Source organism: Rhinolophus ferrumequinum, chromosome 11, assembly GCF_004115265.2.
Source record: "Rhinolophus ferrumequinum isolate MPI-CBG mRhiFer1 chromosome 11, mRhiFer1_v1.p, whole genome shotgun sequence".
Lineage (NCBI taxonomy): Eukaryota > Metazoa > Chordata > Mammalia > Chiroptera > Rhinolophidae > Rhinolophus > Rhinolophus ferrumequinum.
The window spans coordinates 77,043,307-77,067,719 of NC_046294.1; the positions used below are offsets into that span (position 1 = coordinate 77,043,307).

General features: G+C 35.3%; 1 protein-coding gene across 1 annotated transcript in view; it reads left to right on the plus strand.

Moving 5' to 3' along the window:
• Nucleotides 1-24,413, plus strand: part of C11H11orf65 (chromosome 11 C11orf65 homolog) — a 60,680-nt gene that overhangs the window by 25,751 nt on the left and 10,516 nt on the right. The window contains exons 4-6 of the mRNA XM_033121691.1: nt 12,894-12,947; nt 13,081-13,281; nt 14,920-15,050. Of these exons, the coding sequence (XP_032977582.1) occupies nt 12,894-12,947; nt 13,081-13,281; nt 14,920-15,050 (386 nt within the window). The remainder of the gene's footprint in view (nt 1-12,893; nt 12,948-13,080; nt 13,282-14,919; nt 15,051-24,413) is intronic.

Here is a 24,413-nt window from a genome sequence, read left to right on the forward strand (position 1 = left end):
ACTGGAGCTCAGGGCATGTGATTCTGTCAGCAGGTTAATCCATGTGCTGGTCCCTTAAGAGGAGCACCTGGGATTTCAGCCACCCTCCATCTCACTCAGCCACAATTTCCACTGGTTTTTTCACAGCCAGAAGTTTTGGGGACATCTCTCCTCAGCACTGGAACCCTAGGCTGGGAGCCTGCTGTGGGAATGGGACCCCTCACTCCTCTTGGGGGAGACCTCCACAGCTGAGATATCCCTCCCAGTTTTTAATGGTTACATGCAGGTGTCAGCCCAGTCCATTCTGTGTCTCTGCTCTTCCTACCAGTCTTGAGGTGGCTCCTTCTGTCCTTAGTTGCAGGGCTTTTGTCCAGCAAGATTTCAGGTGATTCTCAATGTTGGTTGATCTATAGTTTAGTTGTAATTTTGATGTGGTCATGAAAGGAGATAAGCACAGCGTTTACCTGCTCTGCCATCTTGACTGGTAAAAAAAAAATCTGTAACCACTATTTTGAATTCTAGCACTGTTTTTTAGTTTCCTCTGTTTTAAAACTATATATAAATAGAATCCCATGGTATAGTTTTGTATCTAGCTTTGTTCATTCAACATTATGTTTGTGTAGCTAAACTTCATTTGTTTTATTAAAAATAATGGCAGTACTCCATTTTTGAATATACTGCTGTTTATTCTAAAGTTGATTGACATTTGAGTTTTGTCCAGTTTAAGGCTATTATAATGACTGCTTCTCAAAATATTCTTATTTATGTCTTATTTATGCACTTGTGCATTTTCTTTTGGTTTCTACTCCACCTAGAAATGGACTTGCTGGGTGACAGGGTATGCCAAACCAGTTTCCAAAATTACTGTACAAATTCATATTCACCATCAGCAATCTTTCAGAATCCTTGGTGCAGCACTTAATAGTGTCAGTTTTGAAATTTGCCTTTCCCTGGTTACTAATTAATTAAGTCGACCATCTGTTTGAGGAGTTTGGCTCCTGGTTAAAACCCGACATTATTTTTCAGACCTGGTCACAGGCAATTACAAAGGCTTTCCCTGACAGACCACTCAGTGGAAAGCTGCCTCCTCCTCACACCAGACTGTGCACAGCCAATGCATTACAGCTTCTTAAGGAGGTTGCATCAAGGAATCAGGTCCTCAGGGCTGAGCATGCTCTTACACACAGTACTTACATTCCTAGCCCAGTGCCTTCATTCCTAGGTCTCTGTATCCGAGGCCTTGGGCAGAGACACCTCTGCTGAGATCTTCATATGGGAGAAACCTTGAAGACAATTTCTCCACTCTGACTCAGTCCACACTGACCCTCCTCCTTCACTCCACCTGGGATTGATTTTCTGTGTATGGTGTGAGGTAGAGATAACTTTCATATTCTTCCACATAGATATCCAAATGATTAAAAGCTATTAAACAGATAGCCCTTTCTCCACTGCTCTGCAGTACAACTTTTATCGTGAAACAAGTGACCATTTGTGTATGAGTCTGTTTCTGAATTCTCTATTCTGTTCCATTGGTCTATTTTCCTACCTTTTTCTTAATTACTATAGCTTTATAATAAGTCTGTTACATGGTAGAGAAGTATTCCCATCTTATAATTCTTCTTCAAGAAGATACTTCCAGGCTATTCTTAGATGATTTCTATTTCCATGTAAATTTTAGAATTAGCTTGTTAATTTACACACACACACACACACACACACACACACAAATTCTTCACCATCATAGAAAGTAATGGAATAAGGAGTTCTGAAAATCACTGTCAAAATCAACTTTTTTGGAAATCTGGAATTTAATTGAAAAACAAAAAACAAAAAAAACAAAACTTAGGGCAACCAAAACTTAGGAGAGTGCTCAATGAAGAAAAGGTTATTAAACTTCAGTAAGAAAGCATTGTGGTGTTTTGCTTACCCACCTAATATCCCTCATTCCTCACTGTGGTGGCAGCTGTAGAGACAAAGGTACACATTCCTTGTGTGGCTTGCTATGACCAGGACGTTAAATATAGACCTTTTTCTAAAAAATTGTGGTTGTGTATTTTGACCTGGCTGGTAGCTTCTTGAGGGATCTTCACTGAGGCTTGCCTTTGTTTTACCACCTTGATGCAGTCCCAGGGCTGAGCTGTATTCTAGTACTTAAAGCCATATGCTTCCCACAGCCACTAGAGGAAAGGGATGGCAGACAGGACAAGAACAGGCATTTCCAAAACCCTGGGACAGATGAGGCTGTGGAGTGATTACTTAATGGGTAGGGGGCGTTTCCTTTTGGAATGATGACAATGTTCTGGAAATAGACAAAAGCTGTAAAATATTGCAAATGTACTAAATGCACATGGAGATGTGCTGCTCAGATTCCTCTTCACAAGAGGGTTTTACTACCCAACTGCAGCAACTGTGATCAGCAGAGAGCCTCCAGCTGTGCACATTGTGTTAACTGAGGTCAACTGTTTCCAGGGCAGCCTGAATCCAGTGCCTGAGCATGTGGGGGGTGGAGGTGAGGAAGGGGATGTAAAGACCAGTCTGAGGTACAACAACTCTATTGGGCAATATTCACTCTAGAGCTCCCTGCAAGATTAGCCCAGGTTTTGTGGGGCCTGCATTGAAGTTCAAATCCTTTCTTCCCCTTCTTTTCATTGGTGCTGATCCCTAACAAACATGTGGCACCCAAACTTCATATCAGCATCTTCTTTCAGAAACCCCAATCTGCAATACCATTTAACTCTCCTATAATTTCTCTCAATAATGCTGTTATCATTTTCTGGATAGAGGAGTTGCATATCTTTTATTAGATTTATACCTTGCTTTTTCATGCTTCTATAAGTGGCAATTAGAAAATTTTTGTTTTCCAGTTTTTGATACTGGTGCATAAGAAGATAATCAATTTTTGTTTATTCACTTTGTTCCAAGCAACTTTGCTGTCTTCATTTATTAATTCTAATAATTTTACATAGATTCTTTTGGATTTTCTGCATAAGCAAGAATGCTATCCTCAAATAAGGAATTTTTCTTTTTTCCTTTCTAATCATTATACAATTTCTTTCTTTTTTTTTTTTTTGCCCTTCTACATTAACTAGAGCCTTCAGTAAATTGTTAAATAGAAGTGATAACTACTGTCTCTTTCCTTATTTTATTATTTTATTATTATCTCCAATAATAATTATTGGAGATAGAAAATATAAAAAAAGAATCAGTCAGAAATTAAGAACACAATAACTGAAATAAAGAATACATGAGAGGGAATCAACAATGGATTAGATGAAGCAGAGGATTGAATTAGCAATTTAAAAGTGAAAGTAGCAGAAAACACCCAATCAGAACAGCAAAAAGAAAAAGATTTTTAAATGAGGCTATTTTAAGGGGCCTCTGGGACCCTTATCAAGAGTAAGCATCAAGAGTAACAACATTTGCATCATAGGGGTACCAGAAGCAGAAGAGAGAGAGCAAGGAATTGAAAACCTATTTGAGGAAATAAGGACTGAAAACTTCCCTAACCTGGTGAAGGAAATGGACATACAAGCCCAGAAAGTGCAGAGTCCCAAACAAGATAAACCCAAACAGGCCCACACCAAGACACATTATAATTAGAATGGCAAAGGTTAAAAACAAAGAGAGAATCCTAAAAACAGCAAGAGAAAGACAACTAGTAACTTACAAGGGAGCTCCCATAAGATTGTCAGCTGATTTCTCAACAGAAAATTTGCAGGCTGGAAGGGAATGGCACAAAATATTCAGCGTGATGAAAAGCAAAGACTACTCTGCCCAGCAAAGCTATCATTTAGAATTGAAGGACAGAGACTTCCCAGACAAGAAAAGGCTAAAAGAATTCATCACCACCAAATCAGTATTACAAGGAAAGTTAGAGGGACTTCTTTAACCTGAAATAAATAAATAAATAATATGAACAATAAAATGGCAATATGTCTATCAACAATTACTTTCAATGCAAATGGATTAAATAGTCCAATCAAAAGATAGGGTGGCTGAATGGATAAGAAAACAAGACCCTTATATATGTGTGTCATCCTGCATGACGAGGGTTGTGGGGAGCGAGGAGGGCAGTGCAGGGTTAAGAAAAGACAGTAGCCATGAATAGAGTGCAAGCGGGGCCAAAGGACTCCAGCCTCAAGGACTGGGCCCTGAATCGGGCCTATGCATTAGCTTTTATTAGTTAGACGAGTCAATCTCAAGATCTGTGAATCCTATACATTATAATAAGAAACTGATTCAAGCCAATCATCCTTGCCTGCAGGCAGCGGAACCATAAGTCTCAGGATGCACGTACTTCCCTAAGGGACAAAACCTTTATGCATATGAATAGATGGAGAGCACATCATTGAATCTCTTCCCTCGCAGGTTGTGGGAAGGAATGCAGCCACAGAGGCAGAGGCTCTCCTTAGCCAGGGGAAGGTGGGGGGCTGTGGCCACCTCTATCGACCCCACAAGTTCTCTAGTGGGTCCCCACTAGACTGCGCCTGGCTTGAGTTGTCCCCCTCATGGGGAATCTTACTCATCATTGGCTGACCAGCCATCTTTCTGGAGCCAAACAGGGAGACATAAGGTGCAAGCACAAAGGTGAAGCAAAATCCCTGAAAGGATCTGTCTCACAGACTCTCCTTTCTTTAGGGGCAGGTACAAGGAGACAAATGGGTAGGCTGCTGCGTGGCAACATATATGCTGCCTACAAGAGACACATTTCAGGATTCACCCGGTGGCTCAGGCGGTTAGAGCTCCATGCTGCTAACTCCAAAGGCTGCTGGTTCGATTCCCACATCAGCCAGTGGGCTCTCAACCACAAAGTTTGCCAGTTCGACCCCCAGAAGGGATGGTGGGTTGTGTCCCCTGCAACTAGCAACGGCAACTGGACCTGGAGCTGAGCTGCGCCCTCCACAACTAAGACTGAAAGGACAACAACTTGACTGGAGAAAAGTCCTGGAAGTACACACTGTTCCCCAATAAAATCTTTACAAAAAAAAAAAAAAAGAGAGAGACACATTTCAGATCGAAAGACACACACGGACTGAGTTTAAACGGATGGAAAATGATAGTTCATGAAAATGGAAATGGAAAAAGAAAAAAAGCTGGAGTAGCAATTCTTATACCAGAAAAACTAGACTTTAAAACAAAGACTATAATACGAGAAAAAGAAGGACTATTTATCCCACTTCTGGTTATCCGAAGAAACCCAAAACACTACTTCGAAGGGGTATGTGATTCATATGTTCATTGCAGCATTATTTACAATAGCCAAGATATGGAGACAACCTAGGTGTCCATCAATGGATGAATGGTTAATGAAGGAGTGGTACATATATACAATGGAACATTACTCAGCTATAAAAATTAATGAAATCTTGCCACCTGCAACATGGGTGGACCTGAAGGGTATTATGCTGAGTGGACTATATCAGACACACAAAGACAAATGCCATATGATTTCACTTATATGTGGAATCTAAATAAGAAAATAAACAAACAAAATAGAAACAGACTCATAGATACAGAGAACATTTTGATGGTTGCCAGCTGGAAGAAGTGTCAGGGGGGTAGGTGAAAAGGGGGAAGAGATTAATAAGTACAAATTGGTAGTTAGAAAATAGTTATGGAGAATGTAATGTATCACATAAGAAATATGGTCAATAATACTGTAATAACTACATATGGTGTCAGATGGGTACTAGATCTATCAGGGTGATCACTTTGTAAGTTATATAAATGTTTAATCATTATGTTGTATACCTGAAACTAATAATATTGAATGTCAACTGTACTTAAAAAATTATTTTTAAAATAATAATTGTAATATGATTGCCATTGTAGTGATAATTAGCTCCTCTATCACATTACATAATTATCCTTTCTTTTAAGTGGTTGAAATAATTAAGTTCTAGTCTCTTAGCAAGTTTGATGATTATTGTTTTTCTATATTCACTTTGCGTTAGATCTCTAGGACTTACTTATTATGCATTGCAAGTTTGTACCCTTAAACAACATCTATCCTATTCCCTCTCCTCCTATCTCCTGGTAACCACCATTTTACTCCCTGTTTTTACAAGTTTGGCTTTTTTAGATTCAACATATAAGTGATATCATACAGTGCTTGTTTTTCTCTGTCTTGCTTATCTCATTTAGAATAATGTGCTCAAGGTCCATGCATGTTACTACAAATGACAGGATGTCATTTTTTCTTTCTCATGGTTGAATAACACACACACACACACACACACACACACACACACACACACTACATCTTTATCCATTCATCCATTGGTTGACATTTAGGTTGTTTTCATATCTTGGCTGTTGTGAACAATGCTGCAATAAACATGGGAAGGCATATATGTCTCCTTCTTGATGAATCTTATCAGGGTTTCTCACTTATTAGTCTTTTCAAAGAACCAACTTTCAGTTTTGTTGTTCTTTATATTGTTTATTTCTTTCCTACTTCACCATTTTCTGCTATTTAGTAGTTTCTTCTTTACATCTTTTTTGAGTTGTATTTGCTGTTATTTTTCTAACTTTTTGAAATGGGTGCTGAATTTATTGATTTTCAGACTTTTCTTGATATATGCACTTATGGCTATAAGTTTTGATCTATGCTTGATTTTAGCTGTAGTGTAAAGTTTTGGTATGTCATATTTTCATCTTCAAATTCAACTCAAAATATTTTTAAATTTCTACTTTGATTTCTTCTGGTTATTTATAATTATACTTTTAAATCTCCAAACATTTGAGAACCATTATCTTTTTGTCATCAGTCTTTATCTTAATTGCTCTGTGATTTCAATCCTCTGTTCATTGTCCATTTTAAATACAATTTTATCTGTTCTTGAAAAGAATGTGTATTCTGCAGTTGTTGAGCATAGTGTTGTACAGATGTGAATTAGGCCAAATTTGTCAGTTATGTTGATCAAAGCTTTTATATCCTTACTGATTATTTTTGCATAATTATACTATAAGTTACTAAGAGAGGTGTCTTAAAATCTCCACTATTATTGAAGATTTGTCTATTTTCCTGTTGCTTTATGTATTTTGAGACCATGCTATTGGCCGAATATCAGTTTAGGATTGTTATATCTTTCTTGTGAATTGAACCTTTTTATCATTATGAAGTGTCCCCCTTTATCTCTAGTAATATTCTTTGTTTTAAGGTCCAAAATCTCTGATGTTAATGTAGCTATGTCACACCAATTATTTTTCATTATTCTTCACATGGTACATCTTACCCACTATTTTACTTTCAACATTCTTAATCTTTGTATTTAGCTCTTTCTTTTATAGGCAGCATATTGTTAGTTAACATTTTTTTTATTAAGTTTATTGGGGTGACAATTGTTAGTAAAGTTACATAGATTTCAGGTGTACAATTCTGTACTACATCATCTATATATCACATTGTGTGTTCATCACCCAGAATCAGTTCTCCTTCCATCACCATGTATTGGATCCCCTTAACCCTCATTTACCACCCCTCTCCCCCCCTTACCCTCTGGTAACCACTAAACTATTGTCTGTGTCTATGAGGTTTTGTTTCTTCATTTGTTTGTCTTGTTCCTTTGTTATTTTCAGTTTTATATACTACATATCAGTGAAATCATATGGTTCTCAACTCTTTCTGTCTGACTTATTTTGCTTAGCATAATAATCCCAGGATCCATCCATGTTGTCGCAAACGGCACTATTTCATCTTTGTTTGTTTTCATGTCTTGGCCACCATAAATAAAGCTGCAGTGAACATCAGAGCACATATATCTTTATCTTTATCTTTATGGATAAATGTTTTCAGATTTTTTGGGTAGATACCCAGGAGAGGGATTGCTGGGTCATATGATAATTCTATTCGCAATTTTTTGAGGAACCTCCACACGGCCTTCCATAGCAGCTACACCAATCTGCATTTCCACCAGCAGTGCATGAGGGTTCCTTTTTCTCCACAGCCTCTCCAACACTTGTTATTTGTCTTATTGATGAGAGCCATTCTAACTGGTATAAGGTGATATTTCATTGTGGTTTTTATTTGCATTTCTCTGATGATTAGTGATTTTGAACATTTTTCATGTCTATTGGCCATTTTTATGTCCTCTTTAGAGAAATGTCTATTCAAATCCTCTGACCATTTTTATTTATTTATTTATTTATTTTTAGTTATAAGAATTTTTTTATTAGTTTCAGGTGTACAAAGCAATGTGCTAGTTAGACATTTAAACCCCTCATAAAGTGATAATCCACCCTCCAAGCTGCTACCCCTATGACATCTTATATAGCTGTTACAATACCATTGACCATCTTCCCTATGCTGTACTCCACATCCTGTGAATATATATACCTATATATTTAGTTATTGTTGACATTCGATATTATTCTACTTCAATTTCAGGTGTATAGCACATTGGACAGCTCTGACCATTTTTTAGTTGGATTGTTTGTTTTCTTGTTGTTGTTGAGTTGTATGAGTTCCTTATATATTTTGGATATTAGGTCCTTATCGGAAGCGTTGTTTGCAAAGATCTTCTCCCATTCGGTTGATTGACTCTTGGATAAAGAAGACGTGCTACATATACACAGTGAAATACTATTCTGCCATAGTTAACATTTTTTTATGCAGCAGGATACTCTGTCTTTTGTTGGAACATTTACTTCATTCACATTCAATGTAATTACTAGTATTATGAGATTTAAATATATTCTTTCTTTTTTATTAAGGTTTTATTAAAAATATAGCTAACATACAATATTATATTAGTTTCAGGGGTACACCATAGTTATTCAACATTTATACACCTAAAGAAGTGATCACCATGATAAGTCCAGTAACCGTACTATGCTATCACAATTATTGACTATATTCCCTATGCTGTACATTACATCCCCATGACTTATATGTTTTATACCTGAAAATTTGGACTTCTTATTCCCCTTTACCTTCTTCCCCCTTTTTTAATTTTTCAATTACTGTTGACGGTCAATATTATTTTATATTAATTTCATGTGTACAGTATAGTGGTTAGACATTTATGTAATTTAAGAAATGATCCCCCTGACTATTCTAGTACCCACCTCTCACTATCCATAGTTATTACCATATCATTGACCATATTACCATATCATCCCTATGCTTCATTTTATATCCCCATGACTATTTTGTAACTACCAACTTGTACTTCTTAATCCCTTCACATTTTCCATCCCGCTCCCAACTCCCTCCTATCCATCACCCCAACAAATCTAGTGCCCATCTGACACCATACATAGTTATTACAATATTATTGACTATATTCCTTGTGCTGTACCCTACATCCCATAACTAGTTTTTAATAACTAATTGTACTTAATCCCTTCCCCTTTTTCAACTCACATCCCAACCTCTCCTCCCATCTGGCAGTTATCAAAATGTTTTCTGTATCTATGAGTTTGTTTCTGTTTTTTGTTGTTGTTGTTGCTGCTTACTTTGTTCTTTAGATTTCATATACAAGCAAAATCATATTGCACCTGTCTTTCTCTGTCTGACATACTCCACTCAGCACAACACCCTCCAGGTCTATCCATGCCACCACAGAGGACAAGAACCCATTCCCTTCCACAGCTGAGCAGTATTCCACTGTATATTTGCACTATCACTCCTTTGTTCACTCTTCCATCGATGGACACCTAGGCTGCCTCCACATCTTGGCCATTGTAGATAATGCTGCAATGAACATATGAATGCACATGTCCCCTCGAAATAACGTCTTGGGTTTCTTCAGGTAAATACCCCATTGATGTAATGTGATAATGGCCTTGCAAACCTGAAATGAACCCAATTGGTCATGATGTATAATTCTTTTTATACATTGTTGGACTTGATTTGCTAATGTTTTGTTGACAATTTTTGCATCTATGTTCATGAGAGATATCGATCTATAGTTTAATTTTCTTGTAACGTATCTGTCTATTTTTGATATGAGCGTAATGCTAGCCTCATAGAATGTGTTGGAAAGTATTCCTTTTGTCACTATTTTCTGAAAGAGATTATAAAGAATTGGTATAATTTCTTCCGTAAATATTTGGTAGAATTCACCTGTGAACCCATCTGGGCCTGGTGCTTTGTGTTTTGAAAGTTTAATTATTGATTCTATTTTGTTAATAGATATTGGTTTACTCAGATTGTCTATTTCTCCTTATGTGAGTATTGGCAGGTTGTATCTTTAGGGAATTTATCCATTTTATATAGGTTATCAATTTGTGGGCATAGAGTTGTTCATGGTATTTATTTGTTTTCCTTTTATGGAATCAGTAGTGTTGGCCTCCCTTTCATTTCTGATATCAGTCATTTGTCTCTTCTCTCTTTTTTTCTTAGTTATCTTGGCCAGAAGTGTATCGATTTTACTGATCTTTTCAAAGACCCAGCTTTTAGTTTCTTTGCTTTTCTCTATTGATTTCCTGTTTTCAATTTTGTTGATTTCTGTTCTAGTTTTGTTTCTTCTCTTCTGCTTACTTTTTATTTAATTTGTTATCTTTTGCTAGTTTTTTAGGGTGGAAGCTTAGATTATTGACTTCAGATCTTTCTTGTTTTCTAATATATGCTGTCAATGTTATACATTTTCCTCTATGCACTGTTTTTGCTGCATCTCACAAAGTTTGAAAAGTTGTATTTTCATTTCATTTCGTTCAAAATATTTTAAAATTTCTCTCAAAACTACTTATTTGACACATTTGTTGTTTAGAAGTGTGCTGTTTAGTTTCCAAGTTTTGGGGCTTTCCACTTGTTTTTCTGTTACTGACTTCTAGTTTAATTCTATTGGGACAACCAAGCATATGTTGTATGATTTCTTTTCTTTCTTTTTTTCTTAAAAAAAACATTTGTTAAGGTGTGTTTTATAGCCCAGATTGTGTTCTATCTTGGTAAACAATCCATGTGAGTTTTGGAAGAATGTATATTCTGCTATTGTTGGATCAAGTGTTCTATGAATGTAAGTTAGATCTAGTTGATTGATGGTACCTTTAGGTTTAATTGATTTGCTGTCTACTGAATCTGTCAATTACTGATAGAAAAATGTTGAAGTCTCTAACTATAATAGTGATTCTTCTAGTTGTCATTGCAGTTCTACTAGTTTTTGCCATACATATTTTGATGCCTACTCATTAGGGGTGGTTATACCTTCTTAGTAAATTGGTAGTATATCATCATGTAATGCTACACTTTATTCCTGATAAATTTTCTTGCTCTGAATTCAGCTTTGTCTGTAATTAATATAGCTGCTCAGCTTTTATTTGATTAGTGTTAGTTAATATGCTATTATCTTTCTCCATTCCTTTGTTTTTAACCAATCTGTTTCTTTATATTTAAAGTGGATTTTTTTTTTGTAGACAACATTTAGATGGGTCTTATTTTTTAATCCACTCTGAAAGTCTCTGTCTTTTAATTGGTATATTTAGACCATTGACATTAAAGTGATTATTAATATAATTTGATTGAGATCTACCATGTTTGTTACCATTTCCTAAAAGTGTTTGTTGCCTAAGGGTGTTGGTTGCCCTTGTTTGTTTGTTTGTTTAGTCTTGGACTCTTTTTCTGCCTTCTCTGGTTTTGGTTGATCAATTTATATGATTACATTTTCTTTCCTTTCTTAGTATATCAACTAAACTTCTTTTTAATTCTTTTTTGTTTGCCTTAGAATTTGCAGGGCACATCTAATCTAAGTCCACTTTAAACAAAACTGTCCCACCAAATGAAATCTCCCATAATCTCTCATAAACTTACAAGACAAAGTCATGCTAGAGGGGAGGGAAGTGCCTCAAATACACAGCCAACACAGCCCCCCAGCTGAGTTTGTAGGTAGTAGAAGGATAAAGAATTAAGCTCAAATATTCCAAAGAGTGTAACTGAATTTCCCATAGTCTTTCATGATTGAGGAAATAGAGAACTGCCAGGATCAAATCAGACAAACAGGGAAAAACTAGAAGTGGATAAACCAGATATGGATTACTAAAACTGCAATCAGACTTGACTCAGCTCAATCTCTGATTGGATTGATGTGATCAGCCCCTCACCCTAACTGACTAAGTGAGCAAGGGTAAAAATTCATAGAGCTGTACACTTAAGATTTGTCTACTTTCATAGTAGAAAACTTTACATATAAAAGTATACATATATTTATGAACTTTATGAGCATAGAGTTTGAGGTCTTGTTACAAAACTTCTTTTTTCATATTTGAAACATATGTGTGTGTGTGTGTGTGTGTGTGTGTATATATATAAATTTTACTCAGGAGAAAATTATGCAAAACTAATGCTGTCTTTCAAGCTTTATAGACTGAAAAATTTAGGAAAATATCTGTTCTCTCATCTACCTTAATATTATCAGAAGACAAGGTTGAACTGTCTTCTGATACAGGACCACATTTTTTTTTTTCTTCTCTATTTTCCATTTGGTCCAGTGCACCAAAATTTAGAAGACTAATTACATATAATTCTTACAAAATTTAAACCTGGATTTTTGATTTAATAAAAGCTAATTAGGAAAGATTATCTGCTGTTAAACTCAGACTGACCAATCTCAATTTTTTTCTCTGAATTTACCTGTAAGATAATACTTAATATGTAAATCAAATATTTGAGGACTTATTTAAAACTTTTGCTTATGAATAACAAATCACTTGCCTTTTGTACTTATTTATTGAATAGAAAGGAAACATAGTTTGGTATCATTTTTCCAATTATCATGTAAGCTGTTTTACTTATTGGATGGGCATAAGACATTAAATCTTAAAATATTTTCTAATTTAAAAATAATTATTCGAGGTTTATTCACTTGACCTATTTCATAAATAATCAAGATTCAGCAACTATTGTAACATGATAGTGTGAGAAGTACTGAATTGATGTAGACAGAATGTTGAAAAGTAATATATATTTTTTATAGGCAGAGCTTCTGGATGCTGCTGCTGGAGTTCATGTACGATTCAGATTAGGTGGGGTAAGTATGGATGAATTCTTATTTTGTAGTTTTAAAGCACATTAATACGAAATTTAAAAGATGTAATTTTTAAAATGTGCAAACCATTTTTGTAATTAGATTGCAATGAACCTTTGAATGTTTCCATCTACAGGTTAAATTTCCACCTGAAATATACTATAAAATTTTCACTCAGAGACATGTTGAAGATTTGTGTGCTAATAGTCCTAGAGATTACACAAAACTTGCAGCAAAATATACATCTCATATTAAAAGTGATAAGCTTCAGGAAGAGGATCGTAGTGGCTGGTATCGTCGCATAGAGAACAATGGCTGGAGGCCTGTTGCTGATAGAGTAAGAAAAGAGAAATATTAATAATTTTGAATCTTACCTATTTAGAAACCAACTTGTGTTTTTGAAAATTAGTTTTAAAATTATTTTTTATAAATAGTAAATCCTAGTAATTTAACTGATAAAAATTGCTTAAGTTAACTACTCTGGGGTTTCTAGTAGTACTTCGAGATACAGGAATATATCTTATTTTTCTTACACATATTTCTCCTCTTAGTACTTACCTTTTATCTAGGTCATCTTTAGATACTCTCTGGTACTCAGAAGTTTACCATCTTTATAACAAAGCAAATTAAAGATGTTGTTGACTCTATATTAATAGTTGGACTAGAGGTGGAATTTCTTGGGAACGATATGACATTTTCTCTTATAGAGCTTATAAGGGCAGAGGAAATCATTTGGATTTTTATGGTGTTAGGGAATTTAACATGTATTCATATTAATTGAACAGAATGATTTTAAATATACATAGTTCTTAATGTGTATGTGTGATTCAAGGACTTTTCTATAGACACCCATGTTTAATCTCTTTTTTGTGGATATAATTTCTACATAAGAATATTTGTAAGCTTACATTTTATAGGTTAACATGATCTGGTTCCTTAGCTCTAGATGTCTGTTTATATGGTCTCAAGTATCTTCATTCAAATCATCAGTCTCTGGTAGACAGATTGTAGAATGTGGTATGCTGAATATACTAAATATGAAAAGTGAAATTATCAAGGTATGAATTCATTCCTTCATTCAACAAACTTTATTGCATACCAACCATGTATCAGGCATTGTACTAGATGCTAGGGATACAATAGTAAATAAGAATAGTCCCTCCCCAACAAGTTTGCGTTTTAGTCAGTAAACAGGATATTTCAGTACAGTGCAATAAACATGCACTTTAAAATTGGCAAAGACAGTGTTGTGTGTGTAGGGAGGGTAACAAACTCTCCTTCTTGTTATTTAATGTGTGTGGTAGGGGAAGGGGAATTAATCAGAAGTAGAAAAATAGGCAACCAGTTAGGATAAAGTGTCATACAGGGGAAACCACCAACTTGGGACATGCTGGTAAGACTTCTGTGTTCTTGGAGGGTGCCTATTCTTCTTGAGGATTAGAGTCTTCAAAAGCCAACAGTGGGCCACCGGTTGGCTCAGTGGTTAGAGCGCAGTGCTCATAACACCAAGATCGCTGGTTCGATTCCCACATGGGCCAGTGAGCTGTGCCTTCCACAACTCGATTGAAAACAACGACTTGACATGGACCTGATGGGTTCTGGAAAAACACACTGTTCCCCAACATTCCCCAATTAAAAAAAAAAAAAAAAAAGCCAACAGCTCTAAGAGTAGGTCAGGTCTGTTCTTATGAGAAACACTCTTAGAATATGTCTATTCATTTATTCCTTCAAGAAATACTTATTAAGTACCTCGGTACACTAATACTTTGCCAGTCTTTGTGTGGTATGTACTTCTGAAGGCTCAATGTGTTATTCGCCCAACACTTAATTAGAAATTCCTTAAAAATGTCTATCTTCTCCTCTATTTCTGTCTTGACATATTCCTCCTGAATGCACAGAAGTTCTCATGTATAGCCACATAACCTCATAATCAGTATTTCAACATTTTATATATTCATTTTTAATTTCTCAATAGTTTTGGATGTCTACTGAAGATGTAATGGTGGGAAATAAAAAGGAAAGCAAATTCCATTTCTCTAAACTGAAGAGAAGACAAGATATGGAAAAGAAAAGAAAAATTAGAAAAATAGAATGGATGAAGCAAATGTAAGTTGATGAACTATTTAGCCTTACTAAAGAAGTATACAGTACTTTAAGTTTTTTAAAAATTGCTATCACTACTAAAATAATTACCTGTTATTTTTAAAAGAAAATGTAAGGTTACAATTATATTTTTAAAAATACATAGAAAGCAAACATTTAATAAGTATCTATTATGTATAAGACACTGTTAATCTCTAGGATATTAATGGGAAAAGGCATTTTGACCTCAAGGAAATCACCATCTATTGGAACATCAGATATGAACATGAGCATTTACTCTTATGTATCAGGTAACTTTCATTTGGCCTTCCAGATCCACTGTGTACCCTTCTCAACCCTACTTTCTGCCCACACATACTGACTGTATGAATTACATTAAAAGTCATTCTAGACCTATGTAACAGATGTTAAAAGCAAGTGTCAAAAATCAGATTGTTTCTAAGTTTACTTGACTGCATACCAAAACAAATCTCCAACATACTTAAGGGAATATAAGAAACTTCAGTACTTAAAATCATAGAAAATTCAGTGTCTACCATATAGTAATCAATTACCCAGCATGCAAAGCAGCAGGAAAATAATCTCATGTGAGAAGACAAATTAATCAACAGCAAACAATCCACTGAAAAAATATATATTTTTTAAAGAATATGAAAGAAAACCTTTTTAGTTCATGATATCATCATGAACAGATCAGCTCTGTAAGAAGTTAAAGGAGGTTCAGACAGAAGAAAATTATAATAGGTAGAAATCTGGATCCATACAAGAATGCAGAACACCAAAAATGGTACCTATGTAAATAAATATAAAGGACTTTTCTTCTTACTATTTAAATCTTTCAAAAATGTATCACTAATTACTGACGTGTACACTTAAAAATAGTTAAGATAGTAAATTTTGTTACATATAAAAAGACACATATTAAAAGTTTTATTGTAAAGGAATGAATTAATATTGATATTGCCAATCAAGTTCTACTTAAATTCTTGATTCCACAGTTGTACTCCTTCTCTTATATTGAAAATCTTCATTTCAAACAAAATATAATTGCTTACTATTTTCTGACATTACAAGTAAATAGTTACAAAAATAACTATGATAAAAACATTTGAACCAATTTTGAAATAAAGTTAAAAAATGTACAGGTAATTTGCTATGAGTATTTAAAGTAGAAATAATGACAATGTATTGTGATATTTATAAATTCATAACAGTGCAGAAATAAAATATATGATATATAAAGGTTGGGAAAAATGAAATGGAAATAAGCTGTTAGAAGTTCCTTATACTACTTATGAAGTGGTACAATATTGCTTAATATCGATAATTAAAGATGTATACAAACCCTAAAGCAACCATGACATCAACAGTAACAACAAAGATGTAAGCCTTCATTATAAGCAAATAATGGAGATAAGTAGAATCATAAAAAAACAATCAATTAATCCAAGAGAAGGTTTAAAAAAGAGGAAAGAAAACAAAGAACAGACAGGACAAATAGAAAATGAACAGCATGATGTAGACTAAAACCAACCACATCAATAATCATATTAAATGTAAATGATCTATATGTTATGTACAAGAATTAACTTTAAATGTAAAGCATAAATAGATTAAAAGTACACGCATGGAAAAGGATCATGCTAACTGTAATCAAAAGAAAGCTGGAGTTACTATATTAATATCAAACAAAGTAGATTTCAGAGTAAAGTATATTTCCAGAGATAAAGGCAGTCATTTAAAATAATAAAGGGGTAAATTCATCAAGAGGACATAACAATCCTAAATGCTATTTACCTAATAACAGAGCTTCAAAATACATGAAACAAACTAAGAGTACTGAAAGGAGAAAAAGACTAATCCAAAATTATAATCAGAGATTTCAAAACCCTTTTCTTAGTAATTAATTAATATAACAAGTGGACAATAAATTAGTAAAGATTTAGAAAACTTTATCAACATCATCAACCAACTTGACGTTTTTGTCATAGTTGACATTTATAGAGCACGGTACCCAACAACAGAAAATACTTTTTTGTTTTCAAGTTCACGATGATAAACCGTATTCTGGGCCATTAAACAAACATCCACAAATGTAAAAGATTAAAATCAGACAAAGGAAGTTCTCTGATAACAATAGAATTAAAAAGAAATTAAAAACAATAAAATTAATAACAAAAATATTTCTGGAAAACCTCCAAATATTTGGATACTAAACAGCATACCTCTATAAATAATCCATGAGTCAAAGAAGTCACAAGGGAAATTTGAAAATATTTTTGATATAATGAAAATGAAAGTACAACATACCAAAATTTGAGGATGCAGCTAAAGCAGTATGTACAGGAAAATTTATAGTATTAAATACTTATATAAAAAAGGAAGAAAGATCTCAAATCAATGATATAAGCTTCCAGCATAAGGACCAGTAAAAGAAGAGCAAATTAAACCCAAAGCAAGTAGAAGAAACAAAATACTAAAGATAACAGCATAAATCAATGACATTGCAACCAGAAATCCATCAGAGAAAATCAATAAAATCAAAACTTGTGTCCTTTGAAAAGAGCAATGCAATTTAGAAACCTATTAATAAATTTTTAAAAAGAGAGAAAACTATCAGAAACAGTTTCGGAGACATAGAGGAAAAACTGAAGGTTGCTAGATGGGAGGGGGGGTGGGGATAAGGGGGAAGGTGAGGGGATTAGAAAGCAGTCAGTAACCACAAGATTGCCACGGAGTTACGAAAGTTAATTTGGGGGAATGTAATCAATAATGTTGTAAGGATTTTGTAGCGTATCTGATGGACACTTGTCTCATTAGGGAGATCACCTCAGGAAAGATGTAGATGCCTGATTACTGCACTGTACACCTGAAGCTGAAGCTGAACAATAATGAATGTCAACTACAAGTTTATATATATATATAAACTTGTATATATATATATATATGTATATATATATATGTATATATATATATAAACTTGTAAATATATATATATATATATATATATACACTTACAAGAAGCGGAGTACAGCATTAGGAATAGAGACAGTGGAAATGTAATGGCTGTGTGCGATGTCAGAGGGATAGAGGATGGGGGATGGGGTTTGACACAGTGTGAGGGATATAAATGATAAACGTCTAACTATTACTTTGTTTTGTGTGCATCTAAAACTAATTTAAAAAGTAGAAAAAAAGAAAAGAAAAATTTTTTAAATAAAAATAAAGAGAAAACTCATGTAAATCAGAAACATCAGAAATGAGATATCACTACACATCCTACAGACATTAAAACAACATATGTATTACAAGCAACTTAATAAATTAAGCAAAAGAATAATTCATTGAAAGACATAAGCCAAAGCTCACTCAAAAACAAACAAAAAGAACATGTATAGTTTTACGTCTATTAAAGAATTTGAATTTGTAGTTTTAAAAAAATCCCACAAAGAAAACTGAAGGCCCAGATGGATTTCCTGGTGAATTCTAGCAAGCATTTAAGAAAGACTAATACAAGTCTACACAAATATTTCCACAAAAAGGAGGGAACACATCCCAACAATTTCTATAAGGTATTATCAGCTATAAAACACTTAAGACTTATAAGAATAAAAAAGATATTACAAGAAAATAACAACCAATATCCCTCATGAACATAGATATAGGATAATAAATAAAATATGGAGCTTATCTCAGGAATACAAAGTTGGCTTAACATTTGGAAATCAATCAATGCAATTCACCATGATAACAGACTTAAAAAGGAAGTTAGGTATGATTATCTCAATAGATGCAGGAAAAGTACTTACAAAACTCCAACAACAATTCATAATAAAAACTCTTGGTAAAGTAGGAATAAACGATAACTTCCTCAACCTGATAAAGGGCATCTTAATAAAACCTACAGCTAACATTATACTTAATGGTTAAAGACTGAATGCCTTTTCTCTAACATCAGGAACAAGGCAAGGATGTCTGCTTTCACCACTTCTTTACCACATTGCTCTGGAGGTCCAAGTCAGTCATATTAGGCAAGAAATTAGGAGGAAAAAGACACTGAAATTGGAAAGGAAGAACTAAAACAGTCTTTATTCGTAGTTGATGTGATTATCTAAGTACAAAATCGTAAGGAATCTACAAAACAAAAAGCTACTGAAACTAATAAATGAGTTTATCACATTTGTGAAATATAGAAAGTAATTGTATTGTCATATTCCAGCAACAATTAGAAATTGTCAAAACTCTTCACGTTGTACACTTTAAATATGTGTCTACTATACATCAATTATACCTCAAGAAAGTTGTAAAAATTTTTTAAAGAACATGTGCAGACAATCAGAAGATCTTGGTGAAGCAGGCCTTCATCTCCTGTAGTCGCAGGATGAGATGGAGGCAACCCAGGGGCTAGCAAGGGTCACCGGTTTGCAGAGCCTGCAGTGCAACCAAATGCTTAACGCCGTCAGGTGTTGTGCACTAGGGTCAGGGCACTAGAGGGGAAGAAGTGGAAGCTGGAGACTTAGAATGGGGACTTTTGTTCAGACATAAACAAGGCTGAGAACTTTGAACCTTCAAACTCCCCTGTTGGTGGAGGATACCCTTCTTCTCTGTTTTGAGGGAACCCTTCTCTGCACAAAAGCTTTTCAATGACCACGTGGCAGTTGCCTTGCACACTTATACTGATTGTAAGGATTCCCCCACAATCATTTTTCATTGCCTGCAGCCCACAGTAAGAGTTATAGCTCAGTGAGAGTTACAACTCAGAACAACCCAGACAGGGACAAGATCTACTCTAGAAGGAGATGGCTTATAAACCAAAAGAGGTACAAGAACTTACCAATTTATATTGATAGGAGCCTCAGAAGCATGTATGAGAGTGGATTCTGAAGTTGTTAGATCAAGAGTTGATTGAGCTGAATTTACTGATCTGGCCACACTCACCTGGGATTATGGATTTAATGTGTTGGCTTGAGTATCCAGAAGTGGTATTAATAGACTGTTAGGCTGGCTAATCAAAGCCTGAACTCACCCAAAGTTCTACAGTTACAAAATGCTGGACTTCTGTGGTATGCTGTAGAAGAAGGAATTCTGAAAGCTCAGGGGAATACACATGTTTGTATTATGTGCACTCTACTCAGCCGCCCACTAGCTGTCACCCCAGGACACCCCAGAGGATATACTTTTCCTCAAGTCATTAAGAAATGAGAGGAACCACAGAGTTCTTGGTGAACTCTGTGTTTGCTGTCCTTTATAGACTGGAGATGACAGTGGGGAAAGCTGTGATGGGATTGTTTCCTTTAGATCCCTGGAAATGATGGAACTTTGAAGTGATAGAAATCAGGTAGTGACACAAATTGTGGCTAAGCCTCCAGATGTGGTTTCTTTCATGGAGCAAACCAACATATCTCCTGGCACCTGGAATGCTGCTATTGACCGGGCAAGTGTATTCTTCCTCATCCCAATCAGTAAGCAAAAAGAGAAGCAATTTGCATTTACATGGAGAGAATAGTGTTATCTTTACATGTCACTCTTAGAGCTATGTCACCTCTCCTGCCCTTGTCCCTAGGGACTTGCACATCTCAGTTCCCACAGAACATCATGTGTGTTCACTACACTGGTGACCTGATACTAATCGGTGGAGATGAGCTGAAAATGACAACTTCTTGGATGACTTAATATAACAAATTTACACTGGAAGGAGGGAGATAAACTTTGCAAAAAGTTCAGGGTTTGCCACATAGCCGAAGTTTACACACATTTGGAGATATCCTTTCCGAAGTGAGAGACAAGTTATTGTACCTTGCACCATCCACCCTGAAGACACACAACACGTGGCCTCTCTGGATTTGGGAGGTAAATTATGCCACATGTGGACATGCTGCTCCAGTCTATTCAGTGACCTAATAAGGCTTCAGACTCCAGCAGGTCCACAGTGTGGTCAAGCTGCCCGACCGCTCAGGCTTTATGGCTCAGCTGTCCCAAAGTATTAGACATGTCTGTGGCAGACAGTGAACTACTGTATGGAGCCTCTAAAGAGCCAAGTGGGGGATCACAGCACAGAACTCTAGGGTTTAGGTGTAAAGGTAATGCCCTTCTCTGCCCAAACTGTTCTCCATTTGAAAATCGGTTCTGGGCTACTTACTGGGCCCTGGTAGAGATTGGATGCTTGACAATAGAATACTAAGTGCTATGTGATTATGAGCTGACCAAGTTTTTATCTAATCCACTGAACCATAAAACTGAGAGTATACAGCATCATTTTAGTATAAAATAGATGTGGTATAAATGAGAATGGGTCTGAGAAGGTCCATGAGGTCAAGGTGAGCTCACAGGATGCTGCTGACACTATCCAAAAATGGACACTCACTAGATTATAATCCCTCAATTGGCCCAGAAAACGGGCAAAGGCTATCTTCCCAGTGAGCACAACTAGTTTTCCCACTGGTTTTCCCACTTCATAAGAAAGGGGAAATAGCTTGAGGTAGGGATCTTATTGACTGTGGGCAATAGCTAATAGTTTCTCACCTGATCAGGGACTTGGGAAGAACTAAATTGGAAAAATTGGTTATTAGGTCTGGGGCCAAGTATACTCAGCGTATTGGTCACACAGCGTAGTTATGTCCTCATAAATGCCTTCTAAAGAACTTACATGAAGCAGAAAGCTCTCAGTAATCAGATGGACAAGATGACCCATCTTGCAAATATCAGCTTTTTTCCCTGGCCACCTTAGTGGTTTCTCAATAGAACCATGTACAAAATGGCCCTGGTTACAGTGGTGGAGGCTATATATAGACTCATAAACATGGTCTTTCCCTTACTAAGCCTGCTCTGGCTATATAGTCACCAAAGGCCATTGCTTTGCCCCCAGTAGTGGGATATGCCAGCTACCTGGTGTCAGGCTTTATTATATTAACTTTTCTCATAACAGAAGAAGCATCCCTTTGTCTTCACAGTGATAAACAAATATTCTGGATATGTATTTTATTTCTCTCCTGCATTACTTCTGTCAGCACTATTTTTATGGAATGCCTTATCTGTCATCATTTTATTCCATACAACACTGCCTCTAACCATTTACAGCAAAGGAAGTTTGGTGATGGTTTCAGAATACCAGAATACACTCACTGTACTGATATGCGCCATCACCTAGAAACAACTGGCTTTGACAGACTGGTGGTATGACTTGAAGCTCAGGCCCAGCACCAGCTGGGAGACACATGGTGTTAATAATCTATTTTACTTCTTCTTTCTTTCCTCTGTTCATTTACTCTCAAAACAGTCTTCATCCATAATTGAACTCTGTCTGTTTCTAATTATTAATATATGGAAATTTCCATCTCAAACTCAACAGGTCCAAAACAGAACTTTTTATTTTCCCCATTATAAAAGGTGGGTGTTTTCTTTTTCAGTATTCCTCCAAGCCTCATTTTATGACACCATCATTTACCCAGTTGTCCCAGCCAGAAATGTTATCCTAGACTTTGTACCTTTCATAAGATGCTATGCGTAATCTGTCATCAGGTCCTATTGATTCTGCTTCCAAAGTATGTCCCAATTGTGCCATTTCTCTCACTCCCCACTGCAGCGTCTCATTATCCTCTTCTCTACTTCATCTGAGGATTCCTTCTAATTGGTCTCTTTGTTTCTAATCTCTTCCCCATGTCTGTATAAACACTGAAATGATGTTTCTAAAACACAAATTAAATAACTTTTTTTAAAACCTGAAACGGTTAGGGGTTCTCTGTTACTTACATGCCACATGATATTCCCTCTCCGTCACGTTGATATTTTCTCGCTCAACTACATGGAGACAAGATCTTCGTCTTTTGATACTTGGTTCAAATATCTCCGAATGAAGCCTTCCTGACTTACCTAGAAATAGTTAGGCACTTCCTTTTATTGATCCCCCATAGATCTTTTATATACTCAGTTGTTACGTTTTTGCAATGTATCTGTCTGCCACCTCCACTAGACTCTGAGCCCCTAGAGAACGAGGACTCTGTTCTGTTTATTAGTGGAGCCTCAGACATAATGGATGCTTAGTGAATATGTGTTGCTTATTGAATGAATGAATGAATAAATGAATAAATGAACAAATTTTATGACTGGGTGTAATTTCCTTTTTTGTAAGGTTGCGAGGGATGAATGAGAAACTTTGTGCGCTTTGTTCATTGATGACATTTAAACATTTCCATCTGACTGTTGTCGAGAATCAACAGTTAACAAAAATCAACAAATCTTGATATATATATATATATTTTTTTAAAGCGGTGAAAGAGTAGTTTATTAGAAGAGATAGTACACTCCAAAGAAATAGGAGTAGACCTGAGCAGCAGAGAATGGCTCAATGGCCCATTATTAAAAGAGAAAGTACACTCCAAAGGGTTTGGAGCAGGCCCCGAGCAAAAGCAAGGCTCAAGAGGCTCAAAGGGCCAAATCTTGATATTTTTTACACTTGTCTTGCTAAAGGAATCCTGATTTTCACATCCTTTCCTTTCCCGTGTCCTGCAGATCTTAGAGCTTAGCGCTCCTTTACCTCTTCTCCAATTTCAACCTTGATTCTTACTAGGTTTTTGCATTTTAACTTCTCTCCCTGTTGTGATATTCAGAAATACATTTCTATAATGTTCTTTTTGTTAAGTTTTCTAGTTTGGGAAGAATGTGAGATCATTTTTAACATTACCTATAAAGCCAAATTTTATATTGCTTCTTATAAAGCAAATTATGATTATTATAAAGTGATCTTTAGTTTTGATCTCTATTGTATTTGAAATTCTGTTCCTACTTGCTAACCTGTTGTTGTTTACTGACTCCTATAGCCAATTAAACTATAAATAGTGACTGAAGAGTTCAAAACAATTAAACTCCTGGAATATGTATTATATCTCTCTTTAAAAACAAAGTCTCAGAGTAAAATAGATATCTGAATTGTTGTATATCACTGTTGTAAAAGAAAAAATGAATATCACCTAGGTTTCCAAATATAATCGTAAGTGTGTGTATATTTGGGAAGGTAAAACATGGAGAAACTAATAAAAAATGCATTAACTCCCAGTGTTCCAGAAGTTTTCAATTTCTAAATGCATTTTTGTTGTGCCATGAGCATTAGTTAATAAATCTGGACCAGTGTGTACCATCATTTATTTATTTATTTATTTATTTATTTATTTATTTATTTATTCATTCAATACATGTTTATTGAATGCCTATTAGGTTTAGGGATTAGAGTATAGAAGTGGAAGATTGGAAGTTCATGAAGGAATTTGACCTCTGTACAGATTGCTTTGCAAACAGTGGACGCTCAATAAATATTTACTAAATGAATGAATGCATGAAGAGCTGTAGAAAATTGTGAAATCATGCTTTCTT